Genomic DNA, 19,593 nt, shown 5'->3' with positions numbered 1-19,593 from the left:
TTCTTTGAAAGGTGGAGACAAGACAAGCCAGGCATGGGGACACACACCTGTAATCCCAACACTTTCTAGGCAGAGAAGGAGGATCGGGGAGTTCAAGGTCATTCTCAGCTACATAGTAAGCTTGAGGCCAACTTGGGCTATAGTTACATTTTGCCTAAAACAACAACAAAAGGGAAGTGGGGTTGTAGCTCGGTGGGCAAGCACTTGCTTACTTGGTCATGCCTGATTCTACCCCAGTGACTCAGGAACACACACACACACACACACACACACACACACACACACACACTAGCAGGATGGAGTTGGGGGAGTAGGAAGCAATTACTATGCAGAGCCCCCTCAGGTTTGATTGATCAGCATTTAGGAGTTGTTTTAGTTCTGCAACTGACCTGCAATGAAGTCCCCAGTATGTCCCCTCCTCTCTTTGGGCCCATGTTTTCACATCTGTAAGGCCTAAAATAAACCCACTTCTCACACACCTACTTAGCACGTGACAAAGAAGGGTAAGGCTCTGAGTGTCTGGGGTGCAGGGGTCAGGTGACTGTAACCTGAGAGATAGCCACATCTGGGGACTCCAACCTGTCACTGCCTGGGCAGAGCTGGCTCTGTTCCCACCCCCTAGCTGAGGCCACTGAAGGTTGAGAAGTCAACGACTCTGTTGGAAATGTGTGGCTTTTCTGCCAAGAAGAGAGTTGGGGTCCAAGCCCACCTTCCTAGGTTTCTGAGGTATTGAACTAGGCCTCAACACCAACCTTGTTCCCTATGGCCTTAGAAAGATACATTCAGTCCCCTTGACTGAGTGCCTAGGGCTCAGGGTTCTGGCTCCAGCCTCCCTCTGTGGTCTGGCCAGACACACAGTCTCCGTTTCCCACAAACAGATTTTAAACATGCACATTATGTCGGGGAGGGGGGCTTTCGTTCCTCCTGGCCTTTGTTCACCTGCGGTGTTCCCGATTCTATCTCCAACAACTGCCTCTACTACAGCCTTGTGTAGCCCGAACACGCTCCATAAAGTATACCCTGGGGTTGGAATCAAAGGCCACAGAGTTGTACAAGACTATCTGCAAGTCACCATTCAAGTCTTCTGAGTCATTGGGTGAGCCTCAGCGTGACCATAGCCAGTGCATGCCTGTGTGTGCGTGCATGCATGTGGCTTGAACTCAAAACACCCAGGTCAGTGTTTCTTCCTGCTGAGCCATCTGGTCAACCCTCTTCATTCACATTTGTATCTTTCTGTTTCTGTTCTCTATGATATATTTCCATAATGCTTATGTCATCGTGGAAAATGAAGATTGTGGCTTAGTGTACTGAGGTTAAACTGTGATAGATAAAGACGTCTGTGTGCTAGAAGGAGGGTTCTGGACAAAGAAGCTAAGGTCAGACACTCCCATGGGTCTGACCCCTTCTCTCCTTCCCAGGCACCCATTCCTTCAGCCTCCACGAAAACCCTCCCAGCAGCTAAGAACCTTCACTCAGAGGAATGAACCCAGACTCCCCTTGTCTCAGGAGCCCCCTGACTGGCCCTGCTAACTCCCTAAGCATCCATGGCTACCCACCTTCGAGCCATCTAGCCAGGGCCTGAGAGTCTCGACCATAGAGGTCACCCTTGCGGGTCCCTCTGTGTGAACTTGACCAAGTGGTCTGTCTTCCCATGCCTCAACTTCCTCATTTGCAAAATGGCCATCATTGGCACCTCCTTTGTAGACCTAGGTAGGAACAAAATTGAAATTCGTCATTTTTGTCAGCACCAAACTCAAGGCCTGGCACACAGTAGGCACTTGCTAGAGAGATGCGGTTACTATCATCTTTACTTGTCCCTAAGTGGTTGGGGCGTGCTCAAAGCAGCGCGGCAGCCCCTTCATGTAAGTACTTAGGAAGTTCCCTGGATGCAGTCCCAGAGACCCAGAATGTGAAAAGGATAAATCGTCTCGCCGAGCTGGACAAAGTCTGCGCCCGCAGAGGGGGAAGGGGTGAGGGCCGCCCAGGGTTTAAGCTGGGAACAATGGGCGCCGTCTGAGCGGCCCAGAACCTCTTCTTTGAGTCCTGAGAAGACCTATTTTCTCGTTTAAAGCTTTAAAGAGCCATTAAGTTGGGCAAATCCCTGGTAAAACAGCTGTAACCCTAAGTAGCAATTTAAACAACCCATTGCTCTTCCACCCTGAGGAACGGGGCTGCTGGGCAGGCGATCTCCGGTCCGTCTGACATTGTCAGGCTAAGAGGATTGACTGGGACCCTTCCCTGAATGCAGCCGCTCTCTTTAGCAAACCCGCACTTCCACCCCGCCCCCCTCCTCTTTTTTTTTTTTTTTAAGTGTGCAGACCTAACTCTAATTTTCCCTCCTTTCTCTCCCCCTCCTCCTTGAATCGGTCTATTCTTTCACTGTGTGGAACTAATGAAGGCCGCTCAGAGTCCCCTCGCAGGAACAGGGCTCCGAAATAAAACATGTTTGATTGATCAACTTCAAAAAAAGTCCTTGGCGAGGAGGTGGGGAGCTGGAGGAAGGAGAGGGAGAAGGGGGCTTGGGGTGGGTGTGGGGAGGAGCTCCTGGTTGGCCTGCAAAGGGGAGAGGGTTCTGTGTCTGGCTTGGGAGTGACAGCCCCAAGGAGGAGGGGGCCTTGCATAATGTCCCTGTCTATCCCCACGATTCATTTGTTTGTTTTGTGGGTCTGTGATTGTGCAGGCGCCAGGATCTCCTGCCTGAAGACCCTGGGTCCCCCAGCAGTGGACAGAGGAAGGTTCCAATGCTTTTATGTTTTTATTTTATTTTGTCTTCATCTCCCTCCCCACAAATAAAAACTTTGGTCAGGCGAGCAGACTTCTGGCGTTCCAGTAATGCCCCCAGAGCAATGTGGTGACCAGTGTGAGCCAGTTACAGGCATCCCCTGAGTCTCACTGCACACTGGTGCCAGGTCCCGGCTCTGAGCAAGAGCTCACTGAGCACCCACGTTGTCCTAGGCGCCTCTACGAATTAATTTTATTTTCATGGGTTTTCAGAATTGCAGAACTGCAAAAACTAATTTCAAAACCATCCACAACCCACACGGGTAGGCAGGGGAAAGTCAAGTCCTTCCCTGGGGCCTATGTAACCCATGCAAAACCCTGGGTTCTAGCTCCAGGGACACAAGAAATACATAAAACAAAGTCAAGTTTCTGATAAGGGTTGCTAAGCCATGCTAGGAGGAAATGCTATTAACATTTGGATACATCGTCGCAACTGAAAAAAAACACACACACACACACACACACACACACACACACACACACACTGGGGTGGGAGGATGAATTTCTATTTTGTTGAGAATGACAGAGATGGCTCAATGGTTAGGAGAGGAAAACTAAATTCCATTCCCAACTGTCTTATCAGGAGGATCTCCTGTAACTCCAGCTCCAAGGAGTCCTACGCCCCCTTCTGGCCTCTAAGGACACTGCACTCATGTGCATAAACCCACATACAGATACACAAGACACACAGACACACACACACACACACACACACACACACACATTAAAATAAAATACATGGGGGCATTTTATTAATTTTAACTGTGTTTATTTGCTTACAACTGTAAGGAACAACAGTAGGAGACAAAGCGGGGGTCTCGTGTGTGCTAGGCAAACACTGAGCCCATCTTTTCCCTAAGGCAGCTCCAATTCACCTCCCACCACCCCCAGTGCCTAAGACTGCCCTCCTCCCCCCAGCCTGCACTGTGTTATTACTGCTCTTGTGTCTGTACATTCCACAGGGGAACTGGCTGTCTCATTGCTGACATAGCTGGGCCCAGGGAGAGGCTGAAGTTAAACTGTCCTTCTTCTTAGCCTTGGTCTGCCTCTACCAGACCTGGTCTGGTCCCTCCCACCCTGGATACTGACAGATGCTATCCTCAGCCCGTTTTCTTGGGCCTCTTGGAGTTTTTCCTCTGGCCACTGGGAAGCTCAAGAGTTCTCAAAGTTGCTCCTTCCTACCTGTTGCGATTTAGACCTGGGACAAGCAACTGAGGTACCTATTCAATATGCCAAAGTGAACCTGGCCAGGTTCTCCCAGCATTCTTCAGTCCCTTCCTGAAACTTCCAGCCCAGAGGTTGGGCTTCCTATCCCCAGAGTCTCTTCACTACATAACCCAGACATTTTGGCTCCCTCTCCTCCCCTCCTCCTCTCCTCTCCTCCTCTCCTCTCCTCTCCTCTCCCTCTCCTCTCTCTCTCTCTCTCTCTCTCTCTCTGCATTTCTCTTTCTCCATGCAGCTGGCTATTCCCCCTCCCCTCTGTGCCCTTGTTTCTGAAGAACAAGTCTATATTCCCTTCATTTGTTTCCGAGTGCCAACCTCCCTGGTGTTTAAGCGTCTTACTACTGCTAGTGTCAGTATTGCTGCTGCTGCTGCTCTTGTTGTCTGTCTTAGAAAGAGGGTCTCAGGTAGCCCAGGTTGGCCTCAAATTCTCTTTGTAGCCCAGGATGACCTTGAATTTTTGTTCCTTCTGCCTCTGCCTCCTGAGTGCTGGAATTTCAGGATTAAATGCCCCTCCACTGTTGCTGGAAATCAAATCCGGGGCTTTGTGAGTGCAAGGCTGGCTCTCTGTCAACTGAGCTGCATCCCCAGCCCCTTGAAAGAGTCTGAGTAAATGCCATGTGATTAAGACTGAGGTAGCAATAGGAATACAAGGACCAAACAATCCCAGATGCTTCTGATTCCAGGTGTCCCCAAGCCCTTCCTATCTGATGGCTCTCCAGGAGTCTGTGGTACTAGACAGGTGGATCCCAAGTGGATTTGACCCCAAGGCTCAGAGAAACATCTTGGGCTGACTCTGAACTCTCCCAAAGGAGAATCAGTATAGGTCCAAACAAAGGCCTTAACCGTAATCTCAGCATCCCCACCCCAACCAGAGGGATGCTTTCAGAACACACTTCTACCATGTCCCGTCCTTGCCTAAGCCTTTCCCTGGCTCCCACTGACATGGGGTAAGTTAGAGCAGCGCTGTTTGGAGCCTGAGCTCTGTCCCTGAGCCCTCGGGCTCTGCAGACTCTCTGCTTCACATCTGCTCCTCCACTCCAAACACTCGCTCAGCCCTTAAGCCACCAGTTGAGCTCCTACTCACTCTACAAGTACCACTTGCTTTTCTCCTTCACACATGCATCCCCCTGCACTCCGGGCCCCCATTTCTTCTCCCTGAACAGTAGCAGCCTCAAATCTAGCCCCACTCTTCAAGGCAATACTGTCTTCCTAACTCCCATCCCCCATTAGACCGTGAGCTCCTGCAAGACAGATGCTAAGCCCAGAACAGGGTCTGGCACGGTTGAATGTTGAATGACTGAATAGATGTCACTCTAATACAACATCAGTGGGTTGATGGCAGTTACTGCCTACCTGATGGTTCTTTGGAGTCCATGGAGTCCATATTCTGGGACCAGAATCCCAGAGAGGAAACAAAAGGCCAGTGTTTGGATAGGTTCAGGTGAGGTGCTGTTCATGCAGAAGTCCTTAAGCAAGCACACACCACACACACACACACACACACACACACACACACACACACACAGAAGCATGTGCCCATGCACACCTACAGGCCAGTATGCAGACACTCGTGTACACATACACATAGAGACAAGCACATGCACACATACACACATACACACATATATGCATGCACACACTCATGCATGCATGCACATACCCATGTATGATTTAATATATGTGGATACACTGTCGCTGTCTTCAGACACACCAGAAGAGGACATCGGATCCCATTACAGATGGTTGTGAGCCACCATGAGCCACCATGTGGTTGCTGGGATTTGAACTCAGGACCTCTTCCTCTGGAAGAGTAGTCAGTGCTCTTAACTGCTGAGCCATCTCTCCAGCCCCCTCCTTGAGCTCTAAGCAAAGCCTCACAGTCACTTTCAAATTCTCTATGGTACTTAGAGAAGTCACAGGATTTGAGGTCTGGATAAATGAAATATGAACAAGAAAAAGCAAGAACATATTTTTTTAAAGACTCTGGCTGTCCATGACAGTTATTCCTGGCTATCAGTAAAGAGAACGGGGCACCCTCAGGAGTCATAGAATGGATCTCTGAGCCTCTGAGGGCTCCAGCCACACCTGCAGATGGACAGAGAATCACTGATCTGGTTGGGTAGTCATGGGTTTACATGGAAAGTGCTTGCCGGATGACAGGAACACTTTGTGGACAGGTCCCCCACTCTGAGCCATGGCTAGGCAGGGAGGTCTTGGCTACAGGGGACAGAAACAAATGTGGCTCAAGAGCAGAAGAAAATGATGTGCCCAAGACACTAATGTCTCTCTCCTCTCTCCCTCTTCCTCTCCTTCTCTCTCCTGTCTCCCCCCCTCCCTTTTTCTTCTTCCTTCCTCCCTGTCTCTCCCTAACATCCCCCTTCCCTTCCATCTTGTGTCCACTCACTGCCTGGGATTCCTTGTGTCTGAAATGGGCAGCTCCTGTCCACTCAGGAAATAGGTCACACCCACAGGTCCACAAACAAAGCATCTGACAGGTGTAAGATAGTCACGTGCCTTTGCCTAGACATATGCCTAATTGCTTGGTCCACGGCCCAGCCAGTCACCTGTTGACCTCTTAGGGCAAAGGCTTAAAGGGACCTTTGGTGACAAAGGTCTGACCACTTGAAGGGAAGATGGGACCACTAACCACAGACTGGAGCTCTCTGGGTACATAGTGCCCATCGTGGGCCATGTAGGGAGCAGTGAGAACCTAGGGTAGGTCCTGGGCTCAGCGGTCAGGGCTGGGCATGAGGAAAAGTATAATGAGTGGGAGGAAGGGAAGGGGGAGAGGAAGGGAAGGGGAGGAGAGGGGAGGGAAAGTGAAGGAAAGAGAAGGGAGGGGAAGGGGGAAGGGAAGAGGGGGAGAAGGAGTAAAGTGGAGAAGAGGGGGGAAAGGGAAGAGGGAGAGGAAGGGAGAGGAGAGAAGAGGGAGGAGGGAAGGGAAGGGGAAGGTAGGGGAGGGAAGGGGAGGAAATAGGAGGGGAAGGGAAGGGAAGGAGCTGTGGCTCAGAAAAGAGGAGGAGAGGAAGCATTACTTGAGGACAGGGACGCCCAAGGCCATCTCAGGGAGTCACAAATGCTTGTGCTTGGCAGGTGTGAGCCTCAGTTTCTGTGGAGTCACTGAGGAAAAACTGAAAACTGCTGTCCCCTCAAGAAAGTCAGTGGTCAGAGGGAGAAGCCCTGGGGGGCAGTCTCACTTGTCTTACTTGCTCTCTCTCTCTCTCTCTCTCTCTCTCTCTCTCTCTCTCTCTCTCTCTCTCTCTCGTGTGTGTGTGTGTGTGTATGTGTGTGTGTGTGTGTGTGTGTGTGTGTGTGTGTGTGCAAGGCTTTGAGGAAGTACTGATGGCCCCCTGGGTGGAGTCATATTCTGAGACTGCGATGGATAGACAGGTCCAAGGAACAGTAGGTTAGTGAGGCCGGACCTCAGTTTCCCCAGATATCAGATGATCCCAGGCTGGACTGTCTCCAGATTGTGCTTGTAGTCCTCTTGTCCTCATGTCCATCTGTAAACCTGAAGCCACAAGTCAGGTTCATGAGTGTCCCACACAGGTGCCATGCCCCTGTGCCCAACCCCGTAAAGTATCTTAATGAGCCGATGGTTCTCTGCTCCACTTAGGGGTCGCTGGAAGCACTTCCAGGGTCATTCCTGTCTCCTCTGCCTCCTGGGAGTGGGGGAAGAGCAGCAGAGTGGTAAAACTGAGTAAGACCTCAGGCAGGCAGGGAGGTTGCGCCTTGCACCTTGCCGTGATTTAGGCACCATAGGGAAGCCTCTCTTCTCAATATTGGAACAAAAGCAGAAACCCCCCAAAGCCTCACGATGAATATCGTCCACTCATGCCAGGGTGCCTCTCTGCCTTTTGGTCTCCTTGTTTTATGAACATGCTGTACAGGCCCAGGTTCGAATCCCACTTCTGACGTTTGCTAGCTCCATGATCCTGGTCAGGCAACCTCAGACCATTTTTCTCATGTGTCAACTGAGGATGGCAGGATTTGCTGATGTCCTCGTACCGTATCAGGTACCCAGGGATACCAACAAACGATATCTATAGGGGATAGACCTATAGACACATAGACCACTAAGTGGGAGAGGGAAAAACACCCAATCACAACTCTGGGCCACCTCAGAGTCTGGCTCACTGGCACCTGGAGACTGAGACCCCGTCTGACAGCTCAAGAAAAGAGCCTGTGTGACCCATGATGGCACAGGGAACTGCAGAAAGGCCACCAAGCAAGAACAGAGGGACAATACAGCCTTGGGAGGAATTAGGTAATCTTCCTTAAGAAAAAGAAAAAAGAGGCAAAACCCCAAAAGTCATCCACACAGAAGCATGGCATCTGTGTGATGACATTTTATGGTTACAGAGAACTCTGTACCCCAAAGAGCTTTCACAAGTAATCCAGAGAACCCTTCCTGATTAAAAATGTCCACAATAAAGCATCTATAACCCCATGGCTATTGCTACCATTTGGAGCAGGAGGGGGGTGTGTGTGTGTGCGTGTGTGTGTGCGTGTGCGTGTGCGTGTGCGTGTGCGTGCGTGTGCGTGTGTGTGTGTGTGTGTGTGTATGTGGTATAATTATAACGACCCTAACAGGAGCACAAAAACCTCTACGTAGCATGGTTTCAGGGCTTTGGGTTCACCATCTCCTTTAATCCTCCCCAGAAAGCACCAGCAACACTCCTCTGCTACTGAAAAGGAGAGTGAGGTTTAGAGAGGCCCTATGTCACGCTTGCCTGGTTTTATCCTCCCAGCAACTCCAAGAGACCATTCAGGCTGAGGGACCCAGGCTGCAAAGGGGTCAGTGATGGGGACCCCACTACAGGGCTCGTCAGTGCTGAGATTGTGCCCTGAGCCCAGGATCACAGAGGACAGGCTTAGAAGAGAGGAGCTGGATAATTTCTCTTGCCTGTTTTCAGGGAAACACCTTTGTGAACTGTCACCAGGGGGAGCCAAAGGGCCCCAAGTCCAGGGTCATCTGCTCTGGGCACTCAAAGATTTGGGGTTCGGCTGACCAGCCTAGCTTCCCTAGAGAGCACAGAAGGTGGGTTGCTTAGAGAGACAACAGCTGGTTTCAGTCTTAAGGACCTGGCACTGCCAAAATCACCTCAACAGAGCGATAGATAGGAGTTCACAGCTGGTTCTGTCTTGTTTCGGGGACCATTTGTTCCTTCCTTCACTCACTCATTCATTCATCCATGCACGAATTCACATGATAACTGCTTTAGCTCCCTTTGGGAACTGTGGTCACAGAGAAGACCCCCAGGACTGCACTTTGGATGGTGACAGAGAGAAAACTGAGGATCGTGAGAATGGGGACTTCCATTTTCTGAGCCTGAAGGGTGTCTTGCACCGAGCTTATGAGGCAAGGAGCGGGATGCACGCAGGAGGAAACAAAGGCTTTCCTGGTGGATGCATGACACTGGGCTCAGGGTGCAAAAGGCAAGCTGTGTGACAGCCAGCTGTGTGACAGCCAAGCTGTGTGCGAGCCTACCTTGCCTGTGGTTGGTCTAGAGAGGACCTCAGAGGAGGGCACGGGTGCTGATGGGCATACAGAGTGCACGCAGGTGGCTTTGATGTGAGGTAGCTCAGTCTGTTCCCCAAACCCGTGGCTTCTTCCACTTTCTCAGCTCAGTATGCAGGGATACCAAGACATCCTTACTCCTGGTGTTAGAGTGACAACTCTGTGTAACCAACCCACCCCAGAATGGTCATACCAGCTTTCATTGTGTCTTACTTCTGCTCTGGGAGACAACGCATCTTTCTGTACCCCAAAACCCTTCTCCTTGGTCAGGAACTTAGACACATGGCTCCCCTCCTCCAGCCCTCACAGGACCCTTTGGCTCTGCCACATGAGCCATGGTCTCGGAGAAGAGACCCTCATTTCTCTGCGCACTTGAAGAGTGTTAGGTCATCAGAAAATTTGACATCCAGGGTCACTGAAGATAAAGGTTAGTGCGGATAAAAATTTCATATTAGCAGAAGAGTCCCCGGGAACTCTAGGGAATCCCAAGCCATTCCCAGCCCCCAACCCACCTTAATACTGAGGGAGAGGCTAGAACCTGGAAGGTCTCATGGTTGCTACTGAGTCTGAGTGGGAATGGGAACCCCCTGGGAAAGACGCATGAAAAACATCACGATAAGAAGTCAGAGCCCCTCCCCTTCACCAAAAAGAGTGGCTGCACACGTGGACAAAAACCCCAAAGCCCTACAGCTGGGAGAAAACAAAATAAGGCATGGTAAAAAAAAAAAAAAAAAAAAAAAAAAAAAAAAAAAAAAGCTACATGGCCAGGAGCAACCAGAAAAAGAAAACGCACGCAGTGGCAGGGTAGGAGATGTGGACACCACCATAGAGGCCAGCGTCCCACGTTTTTCTCCCTGATTCCATCTGCATAGCGTGGAAATGTACCCCTTGCCTTAGCCTCCAAACTATTGCCACAAGCCCACAGGAAATCTAGTTGGCAGCACGAGCCGAGACACATGACTTTAACCTTCTGGGGCCTTAGAAGGTGGCTGCAAAAGTGTATGTTGGGGGCAGGGAGGAAGAGAGAGCCAGCATGGAAGGGAACCGCTGGACGCAACACTGCGCAGGCAGAGTGGACAAAAAGAGAAAAGTCTAGTCTTTGAATCTGGAGAGCAGGAGAAAACAGGAGCTCTTATTGGTGGTTGTCAAGGAGATGGGCCTTGGCGTTTGCTGAACTTTTTCAGCGTCCTGCCTCCCGAGCTGAGAGAGGCCATTGAGTGCCCGCCAGGCCTCAAGGCCTAGGGGTCAGGTGTAGACCCTGAGCTGGGGGGGAGGATCTGGGCTAGGGAGACTGCGAAGCTATGGTCCTCTCGCCCTGCTGAGCCTGTCATCCGAGGACCTGGACTTCGCGGAGCAACAGGAGCCTGGGGAGACAGAAAGGCCACTCAATCCGGCCGGCCAGGTCCTGCGTCCATTCCCTGGGAACACGGTTCTAGGCACGATACGCGCCTGTCCAAGACAAACACTCCCTTAGCCATTGTCCTCGGGGCAGTAATGAAAAATTCCTTTGATTTTGTACGCAAATTCTGAAGCTATCTTCCAGAGCTTTTCATGCCGTTCAGTATGCGGCTGTCCCCGGCAGTACTTGACACCCAGTAGGGCCTCACTAAATGCCTATAGATCGACTGCGTGCACTAAGCATCATCTTCAGCACTCCTGGGTGCCTCCGGGCCTTTCTTTACCTCTACTCCCCCAATTGAGTGTGTGCGGGGCTAAAGGGTGCTGCGCCGGAGGAACAGTCACCCTTGACCTCGGGGACCCAGGAGATAGAGCTGGGCTGGGGAAGAGCGGTCTGGGGCCCTGTCCCAGACCGGTGACATCCTGTACCCGGACCCCAGCTCTCTCCGCTCCCACCCCCCACCTGCCGCCCTCCCCGGGTGAGAGGGCGGGCCCAGACGCTCGCAGGCCACGCCACCCGACGCCCACTGGACGGCCTCCCGCGGAGCTCCGCCCCCCGCGGCTGCGGGCCAATGAGCGCGCGGCTGTCAGCTTGTCTTGCGCGCCCGCTGTGTGGCTCCGGAGCCCGAGCGGTAGCGGAGCTTGCTGCAGACAGGAGCGCTCGCGGAGCGGCCGCTCTGAGCGTCCCGTGCCCCGCACCCAGCGCGGCCCGCAGCGAGCATGGGCGCGGCGGCCGTGCGCTGGCACTTGTGCCTGCTGCTCGCTCTGGGAGCGCGAGGGCAGCTGGTGGGGGGCAGCGGGCTGCCAGGTAAGCGCGAGGACCCCGGGAGGATGAGAACGCGCGGGGTCCTACAGGCTGCCACCCCGCGCCGTCGGAGGCCGCCCGGCGCCGGGTCCTGCCTCCTTGCAAAGTAACTTCTGCGAGCGCCCTGGGCGCCCGGGGCCGGCGGGGGCGGGGTGGGCTGAGGCCCCGGGAGGGGAAGCGGGAGGCCGGAGGAAGAAAGGAAGCGCGACGGCCGCCTGCGGGGCCCGGCATGCGTACAGAGACCGGCGGGGACCCCCGAGCCGAGAGCGGCGCTCCCCCAGGGCCGAGGACCGGGCAGCTGCCGCGTAGGAGATACCGGAGGTGTTCAGAAAGGACGCGCTGGGACTGGAGGGGAGGTGGGGAGATGGAGGGACAGACGACAGGAGCCGAGGCTCAAAGGGAACAGACAAAAGGGCCCAGGAAGAAGCCCTCAGAAAGACAGCCGCGGGAGGGAAGAGGGGAGAGGAGGCAAGGGAGGGGAGCGAGGAGGCAGTGGACAGCGGAAAGGAGAAAGGCAGATCAAAGGACGGAGAGGAGGAGACAGATGGACACCAGACAGAGAGACGGGAGGACTCGGAGGGGCGTCGCCGAGGGAGGGGACCGAGTGAGAGAGGAAGGATGGAGATGTCTGGGAAGAGATGGACAGATGGACTGTCAGACAGGAGGGGGAGAAGAGACGGACAGACGTAGGGAAGGAGGTGGATGAGAACACGAATAGCAGAACAGATGAGGACGAGGACATCGGAGAGAGGGGGCCGGAGGCACAGGCTCACCAGCCTTTGGTCCGGGCAGAAGGAGCTGCTAGGTAGGGGTGTCCCTCTGTGATCTGAGTTTCCTGGAAGGGGCTCTGGGGCAAAGCTGCACACTGAGCCACTCTTCACATTCTTTCTTGTTCTCCTTGGAGAGCGCAGGGAGGGTCCTGTCTTGCTCTCCCTCCACTGAGTCTCGGGAGTGAGAGTCCCACAGAGATCCAGTGCCAGGGAGTTTATGATAGTCCAGCTACTTCACCGTTGGCGCTGAGGTTTCTTCCATGCTCCCGTTCCAGAAGCTGGGCCTTGTTGAGGGTACTAGATAGTCTGTGGGCATTTCTCCCAGGTTTTGGGGTCCTTCACCTTTGTGGGACTGTCCTGTGTGCCTCTCCCTTCCTCTCTGTCCTCCCTGGTGTCTGTCTGTCTCTGCCTCTCCCCCTTCCCTCTGTGGAAATCTGGTGACTCTGGAGACCCAGCGGCTAAATAAGAAAACCAGAGTTGAAGTGTGCAGCCTGTATCTGAGGGTTGCACAGAGATCTGCAGTTTGGCTCAGCCTGGCTCCTTTGCTCCCAGGTCAAGTTTATAATTTGAAAGGCAGCAGCCCCACCTACCCCTTCCAAACTTCTGCCTTCCGATCCTATTTAGGTGAGAGATGGAAGGGACCTCAGACCCCCGGAAACTTTCTGAACCTCACTCTCACGTCCTGACCCATGGGAAGTAGGAAGATGAGCCTCTCTTAGAGGTGCCCCACGTGTTCTGGCCCTCTCAGGCATCCTGCCCTGAAGTAGTGGGTCCCTCCGTGGCCAGCTCTCCAGAAAGCCCCTCCCCCACGACCTCCCCACTGGCCTTGGCATTCGCTCTACCGGTTTACTATGCTGCCTACCTCTCGGTTCTTGCCTTACTGCCTTTGGACAGCTGCAGGGTTGACCACACACTTGAAACGAGGTGGCTGGCCTTGGGAGGGATGCTACATGTGTGTATATGTGTGTGTCTGTCTTTTGCATGTGTTTGTGTGTGCAGGGAGGAATCACCTGTGCTCCTATCCAATGCCTCTCTCCCCTCTGGTGTGGAGCTGGTACCTGGGAGTCTGGAGTGAGGAAGAGGGGTGGGGCACAGAGCTAGAGCCCAGGGTCCAGCCAGAGGATAAACTCAAAGTGGGCATTAACAGGCACCATGAACTCTAGGGTGAGACCAGATGGATAAAGAGATGGGAACATTTGGAGCCTCCCAGGGGGACTGTCCTCAGGGCAGCTGCTGAAAGTCCCTTGTCTGCTCACCTGAGTCCTTCTGCCTGTCCATCTGTGTGGTGCTCCCAGCCAGCTGGAAGGAGAGGGATGCCCAGACAAGCTCTTTCTGTGATGGAGCCTAATCCAGTATCTTGCATTACTGGTCTCAAATCCCCGGTCTAAACCTAAAGTTCTGAGTAAACTCAGAGGAGCAATGGAGTGAAGGGACAGGGGAGGGAAGGAGGGAGGGAGGAGGGAGGGAAGGAGGGAGGGAGGGGAGGGAGGGAGGGAGGGGAGGGAGGAACGAATCAGGGAATCAGTGTGTGTGCAGAAGGCCTTCCTACTCTGCAGCCATGGCTGCTGCATTCTGGATTTATGTGCTGGGGATAGGAGGTAGGGTGCACTAGTGTTCTCTGAGCCTGGGTGGTGCTGGGGGGTCTAGAGGCTGGGCTATGAGTACTGGCTATCTGAAGCCTGGGTTGGCAGAGGGAAAGAAAGGAAGATCCATAGACACTACTCTGGGTGGGAGCCTAGGGGATGATCCCTCCCACAGTTCCACTGCCTTGGGACCTCACATCTAGGTTATCTGCAGCCTTCTTGGATGGCCTCTGCTTGGTACCTGTACACCATTCTGCCTTAGTTTTCTTATCTGCAACCCTGAGGCTGGATCTCGGTTCTTCTGAGGACTCTTTCAGGAGGAGTGTGGACTTGGAAGGATACCTGCAGGGAAACCTAGACCCAACCCACAGAAGTTTTTCTAGCCTTCGGTTTTTCCATCTCTTAAGTGAGGATAATGGCTATACCCAATGGGACTATTATGAAAATAAAGACCAGATGTGAAAGGACGTGTGCCTGGCACAGAGAAGCTGCCTCAAGGATGCTGCCAATTTGCCCCTTGTCACATCAAACTGAGATGTGACTGTTAATGTTAGCTGTTCAAGTGGTCAGTGGTAGGATGGGGGCATGAACTTCCGGCACAGTCTCAGATGACTTCCCAGCATGCCTCACCTGCACTTTGCCTCCTCCACAGGAGCCGTGGATGTGGATGAGTGCTCAGAGGGCACAGATGACTGCCACATAGATGCCATCTGCCAGAACACACCCAAGTCTTACAAATGTCTCTGCAAGCCGGGCTACAAGGGGGAAGGGAAGCAGTGTGAAGGTAAGTTCCCTCAGCCCTCCCCAAGCCAGGGCCAGAGGGAGATGGCTGAGGTCTGCCCTATGGTGTACCAGCAGGCCAACCCTATAGCCCACCCCTTGGACATGGGCAGCCCCGGCTTCTGACAATTTTATGCTGTCCTGCAGGCTTCCAGGAGACATAGCTACTCACCTGGAAGGCAAAAGTTGAAACTGTGGGGTACCAGGCTTTCGCCTAAATTTTAGCCCCCTTTTTCTTGATAATATCAGGGTTGAATGACTTTTTGTGTGTCCGGCCCTGACTACACATGGGAATCAGTAAAAGCTCAGGGTGACTTGTCCTCCGGATCCCTAACTTCAGCCTCTAAATCCCGCCCGTGAGGCTGGCTCAGCTGCCTCTCCTCTTTCCAGCCCCAGTGTGTGATTCAAGCTATATATCCGTCTGTCTAGCCTGCACCTGGAGTGCCGGGTTGATGGTTCCCCAGGGAAGACCTAACGGTGCGTGCCTGAAATCCCAGTACTCAAGAGTTCAGGGAAAGCCAGGCATGGTGGCCCATGCACACCTTTAATCCCGGCTCTCAGTAGACAGAGGCAGGTGGATCTCTGAGTTTGAGGGTAGCCTGGTCTACAAAAGCAAGTTCCAGGACAGCCAAACTTCAACACAGAAACCCTGTCTTGAACAATCAAAAAATAATTTTAAAAAAATTAAAAATAAAATAGAATAAAAAGAGTTCAAGGCAAATAGATCTATATAGGCTACGTCATCTTGGACACAGTAGGTTTGACACTAGTCTGAACCATCTCCAAAAAGAAAAAAAGAAAGAAAGAAAGAAAGAAAGAGAGAAAGAAAGAAAGACAGGCAGAGGAAGGAAGGAAGAGGAAGGAAGAAGGAGGAAGGAAGGAAGAAGAAGGAAGAGGAAGAAAGGAAGAGGAAGGAGGGAAGGAAAAGAAGGAGGGAAGGAAGGAAGAAAGGAAGGAAGGAAAGAAAAGAAACTGTCTTCCGAACAGAGAAACGTGAAGCCTCTGTGATCCTGGGAAGTGGGAGTCTAAGCCAGGTGGGATACCGACCCATAAAGGACGCATGGTTGTTTTGACGCCATGTGTGTTGGGCAGAGCTTGGCTATTCTCCCTGATCACAAACCCCTAACCCAAACCTTCCCATCCACCCGACTGTGCAGAGGAAAGCCAAGCATTGATGACCGTGTTTCCAAAGTTTTACAGCAGCACAGACAGAACCAAAACCAGGGTTTCCAATCCTCAGTCAGACTCGCTAGTGCTCAGTCTCCTGTGTGCGACTGCACTGGGCAAGCATTGCATGAAAACAGGATGATGTTCCGCCTCCTCTGACCAGGCCCTGCAGAGCTGGGGCTCTGCCCTACAGCTGCCCACTGCCCCCAGGAATGCAGACATCACTGAGCTCATCTCTATAGGCTGAGAGACAAGCAGATGGCATCTTCATAGGTCCTGTTTAGTGTCAGCTTGCTTGGGTCCCCAGGAGCAGCAGGGGGGAAGCTGATGTGACCCATGCACCTCTGGGAAATGCCCAGGGAGGCAGGTAGAGAGAGCAGGTCATGTCCAAGGCTGCTGGCAGGGCCTGGAGGGTAGGTAGCTCAGTGGTCCAGGCAGTAAAAGTGAGGGAGTGCGTGTACTTTCTGACTCTCTCCTTGTCCTTAAGACCCGATGTGCCAGCAAGGGAGGGTCATGTTTGGCACAACTCTCCTGCTAGCCGAAGCCACTGAGCTGGCCTGTCCTTCTCACAGCCCGGTTCCTGCTGCTTACTGCCCTCAGGTCACATCATCTGCCTGTTTCTCTGAAGCCCTTCAGAGCTCGGATTAAACACCCCATAGTGATGGAGCCCTGGGACGAGACATATTTAGTTCATTTTGAGGAAGAAGTTCATGTAGTCTAGGCTGTCCTTGAACTTGTTATGTGGTTGAGGCTGACCTTGAACTCCTGATCTTCCTGCCTCTATTTCTGGGATTACAGATGATTACAGATGTGTAACACTAAACCTAGTTAGGGATCAGACCGAGGGCCCCTGCATGCTAGGTAATCACTCTATATCTGAGCTATGTCCCAGCCCAAGAGCCAGACTATTGTTCCCAACCAGCTTGGCCACCTGGCTCTGTGAACCTTTCTTTGCCCATCTCTGTCCCAGGAGGAGGTTGGAGTGCCCTGAGGGAATGCACATGCACACTCCTGAATTACACTCCCGTTATCCTCCCAGAAGCCCCTCGGCTGCCCCCATTGTTGCTTTTCTGACTCTGGGTTCTAATTTCATATCTTGCATCCCCCAACCTTGTTTACTGAGGGCTGGGTGTCAGAGCCATCTCTCTCAAGCCATATACATCTGGCTGTCACGCCCAGGAACTCAGGAGCACCTCACTTACAAAGTCTGTCATTCTGCTCCCAGCTCCTGGGGCAGGGCTGGCAATATCCCTGGTCTATAGAACATGTTTAGTCCGAGTCGTCTCCCCAGCCCTGACTGGAGTTCAGCTGAGCAGTTTGTGAGACCCCAGCGAGTAGAGGGGAGTGGGAAGCAGGAGCCTGGGAGTTGCTAGGAGGATCTTTTCTGTGGTGGTGCCATTTGACCCTGTACCATGCGAGGAAACCAGGGTGGCCTCTGCAAGGCACCTTGGTCACAGCCCACCTCTGACATAAGCACTGGGCAACGATTCACCGTCAGCAAGCCTCAGTATCTCCTTTGGCTTTGTTTCCACTCATCCTGAAGAGCTGGGCCCTGCAGGACACGGTGCAGTGTGTGAAGCCCTCCTGCCTGGCTCCTAGCTCCCAGGATTCAACATGCAGGTGAGCTTGTTACCTGCCACCATGTGCTGTTATAGGAGCTGCAAGCCACAGGGGGTTGTGAATGGTAAAGACCTTTCGGAGTCCCTCAGTGCCACACACATTTGGGGTGATGCTCCTGATACCATGTGCCCTGCCCTTCCGTTGGTGCTGCCTAGGGGCTGAAGTGACAGTCTTAAAGCACAGAGAATGCTGTTGGCCTGGGTTCTGAGGGCCTGGGTAGGCCCAGCCTGCTTGTCTTAGGTGTCCTTATTCCTGGAGACAGGCATTGGTTGGCATAAGGGCAGCCTATTGGAATATTGACACAGAGACCATCAGACTCCCTAAGATGGCTATCCCCAGAAGACTGCAGACACATCCATCTGCAGGGGCTGAGAGGCCACATTCAGGGTGGCCTGAGGGAGCTCAGAGACCACCCAGATGTTCATTTCCTTATTTGGATGGTCCGCTGGAGACCTGTGAGAGGAGGGCCTTGCCAGGATTGGGATGAGAGCCCAGGTGTGGTGGGCCCATTGCTGTGTCTGCTGTGGTCACTGCTGTCTGTCACGTTCTGAATGGTCCTTATTCAACCGAGCAGAGTCGTTAGAGAATAGGTGTTGAGCCGGATTGCTGGGATGCACATCCCGCCTGTGTATCTGGGCAAGGCACTCAACCTCTGTCTGTACAATGCGCACCATCTAGCAACCATTTTGTAGGCTTTGAAGGCAAGGGTTAAGTGAGCTGATGTATTTAAAGCCTGATAGCATAGCCTGGCGTGTAGCGTGTAACACACAAGCATTAGCTGCTGTTGCTATGGTGATGGTAGTAGAGCAAACAGGTGATGATGGCGTGGTGCTTTTCACTTTTATCCTTTTTTAATTTGCAGCGCTGAGAACCAAACCCAGGGCCTTGGGCAAGCCACATGATAAACTGTTTCTTTACAGATGGATGGACAGACGGATGGATGGATGGATGGATGGATAGATAGATAGATAGATAGATAGATAGATAGATAGATAGATAGATAGATTGATAGATTGATAGGCAGACAGATGGACAGACAGACAGACAGATTTGGGTTTTTTTGAGAGAGTTCTCTGTGTAGCACTGACTATCCTGGAACTTGCTCTGTAGACCAGGCTGGCCTTGAACTCACAGAGCTCCTAAAAGCTGGGACTAATGGCGTGCATCACAACCACCTGGCAGATGTGGTGTTACTGACTTAGATGAAGGTTATGGTGATGGTAGTAAAAGTGATATTGGTGAGGGTGGTAAGGATGGTGATGGTGAAGGTGAAGGGATTGATATTAATAATATTAGTCACAGTGACAGTGATGACACAGATTGTGATGTTGATAACAGTGGTAATGGTGGTGAGATGACTGTGATGCTGATGATGGGGAGAGTGATTATGGTGCTGATGGTGACTATGGTGATGGGATGCAGATGATGATGCTGATGATGGGGAGAGTGATTATTGTGCTGATGGTGACTATGGTGATGGGATGCAGATGATGATGCTGATGATGGGGAGAGTGATTATTGTGCTGATGGTGACTATGGCAATGGGATGCAGATGATGATGCTGATGATGGGGAGAGTGATTATTGTGCTGATGGTGACTATGGTGATGGGATGCAGATGATGATGACTATGATGCTGATGATGGGGAGAGTGATTATGGTACTGATGGTGGCTATGGTGATGGGATGCAGATGATGTTGAGGCAGTCTCCATGTCTGTTTCATTATCATCTCATCCTACTGATGTATTAATGCTGGTGAAGGGCTTGCTGCCAGCTGACAGGGTGACTGAGGCACGGGGCTTGCTGAGGACAAGTAGGGTTGCCTTGGGTCACTGATGTGGCTCTAATGAGGCAGCTCTGTGACTTGTGTGGCCCCTGATTGCTTCTCCTGCTAGGCCTTTCCAGACTCATTCATGCATCCATTGTCTGTCCCACCATATTGC

General features: G+C 52.4%; 1 protein-coding gene across 1 annotated transcript in view; it reads left to right on the top strand.

The window, feature by feature from the left end:
- Window positions 1-11,579: 11,579 nt before the first annotated feature.
- Scube1 (signal peptide, CUB domain and EGF like domain containing 1) overlaps window positions 11,580-19,593 on the top strand; it is a 117,522-nt gene continuing 109,508 nt past the window's right edge. Inside the window, 2 exon segments of the mRNA XM_032918762.1 lie at window positions 11,580-11,732; window positions 14,735-14,866. Coding sequence (XP_032774653.1) covers window positions 11,645-11,732; window positions 14,735-14,866 — 220 coding nt within the window. The 5' untranslated portion in view covers window positions 11,580-11,644.

Source organism: Rattus rattus, chromosome 1 (assembly GCF_011064425.1).
Source record: "Rattus rattus isolate New Zealand chromosome 1, Rrattus_CSIRO_v1, whole genome shotgun sequence".
Lineage (NCBI taxonomy): Eukaryota > Metazoa > Chordata > Mammalia > Rodentia > Muridae > Rattus > Rattus rattus.
The sequence above is the reverse complement of the archived record's forward strand: the minus strand, read 5'-3'. Positions and strand labels throughout refer to the sequence as shown.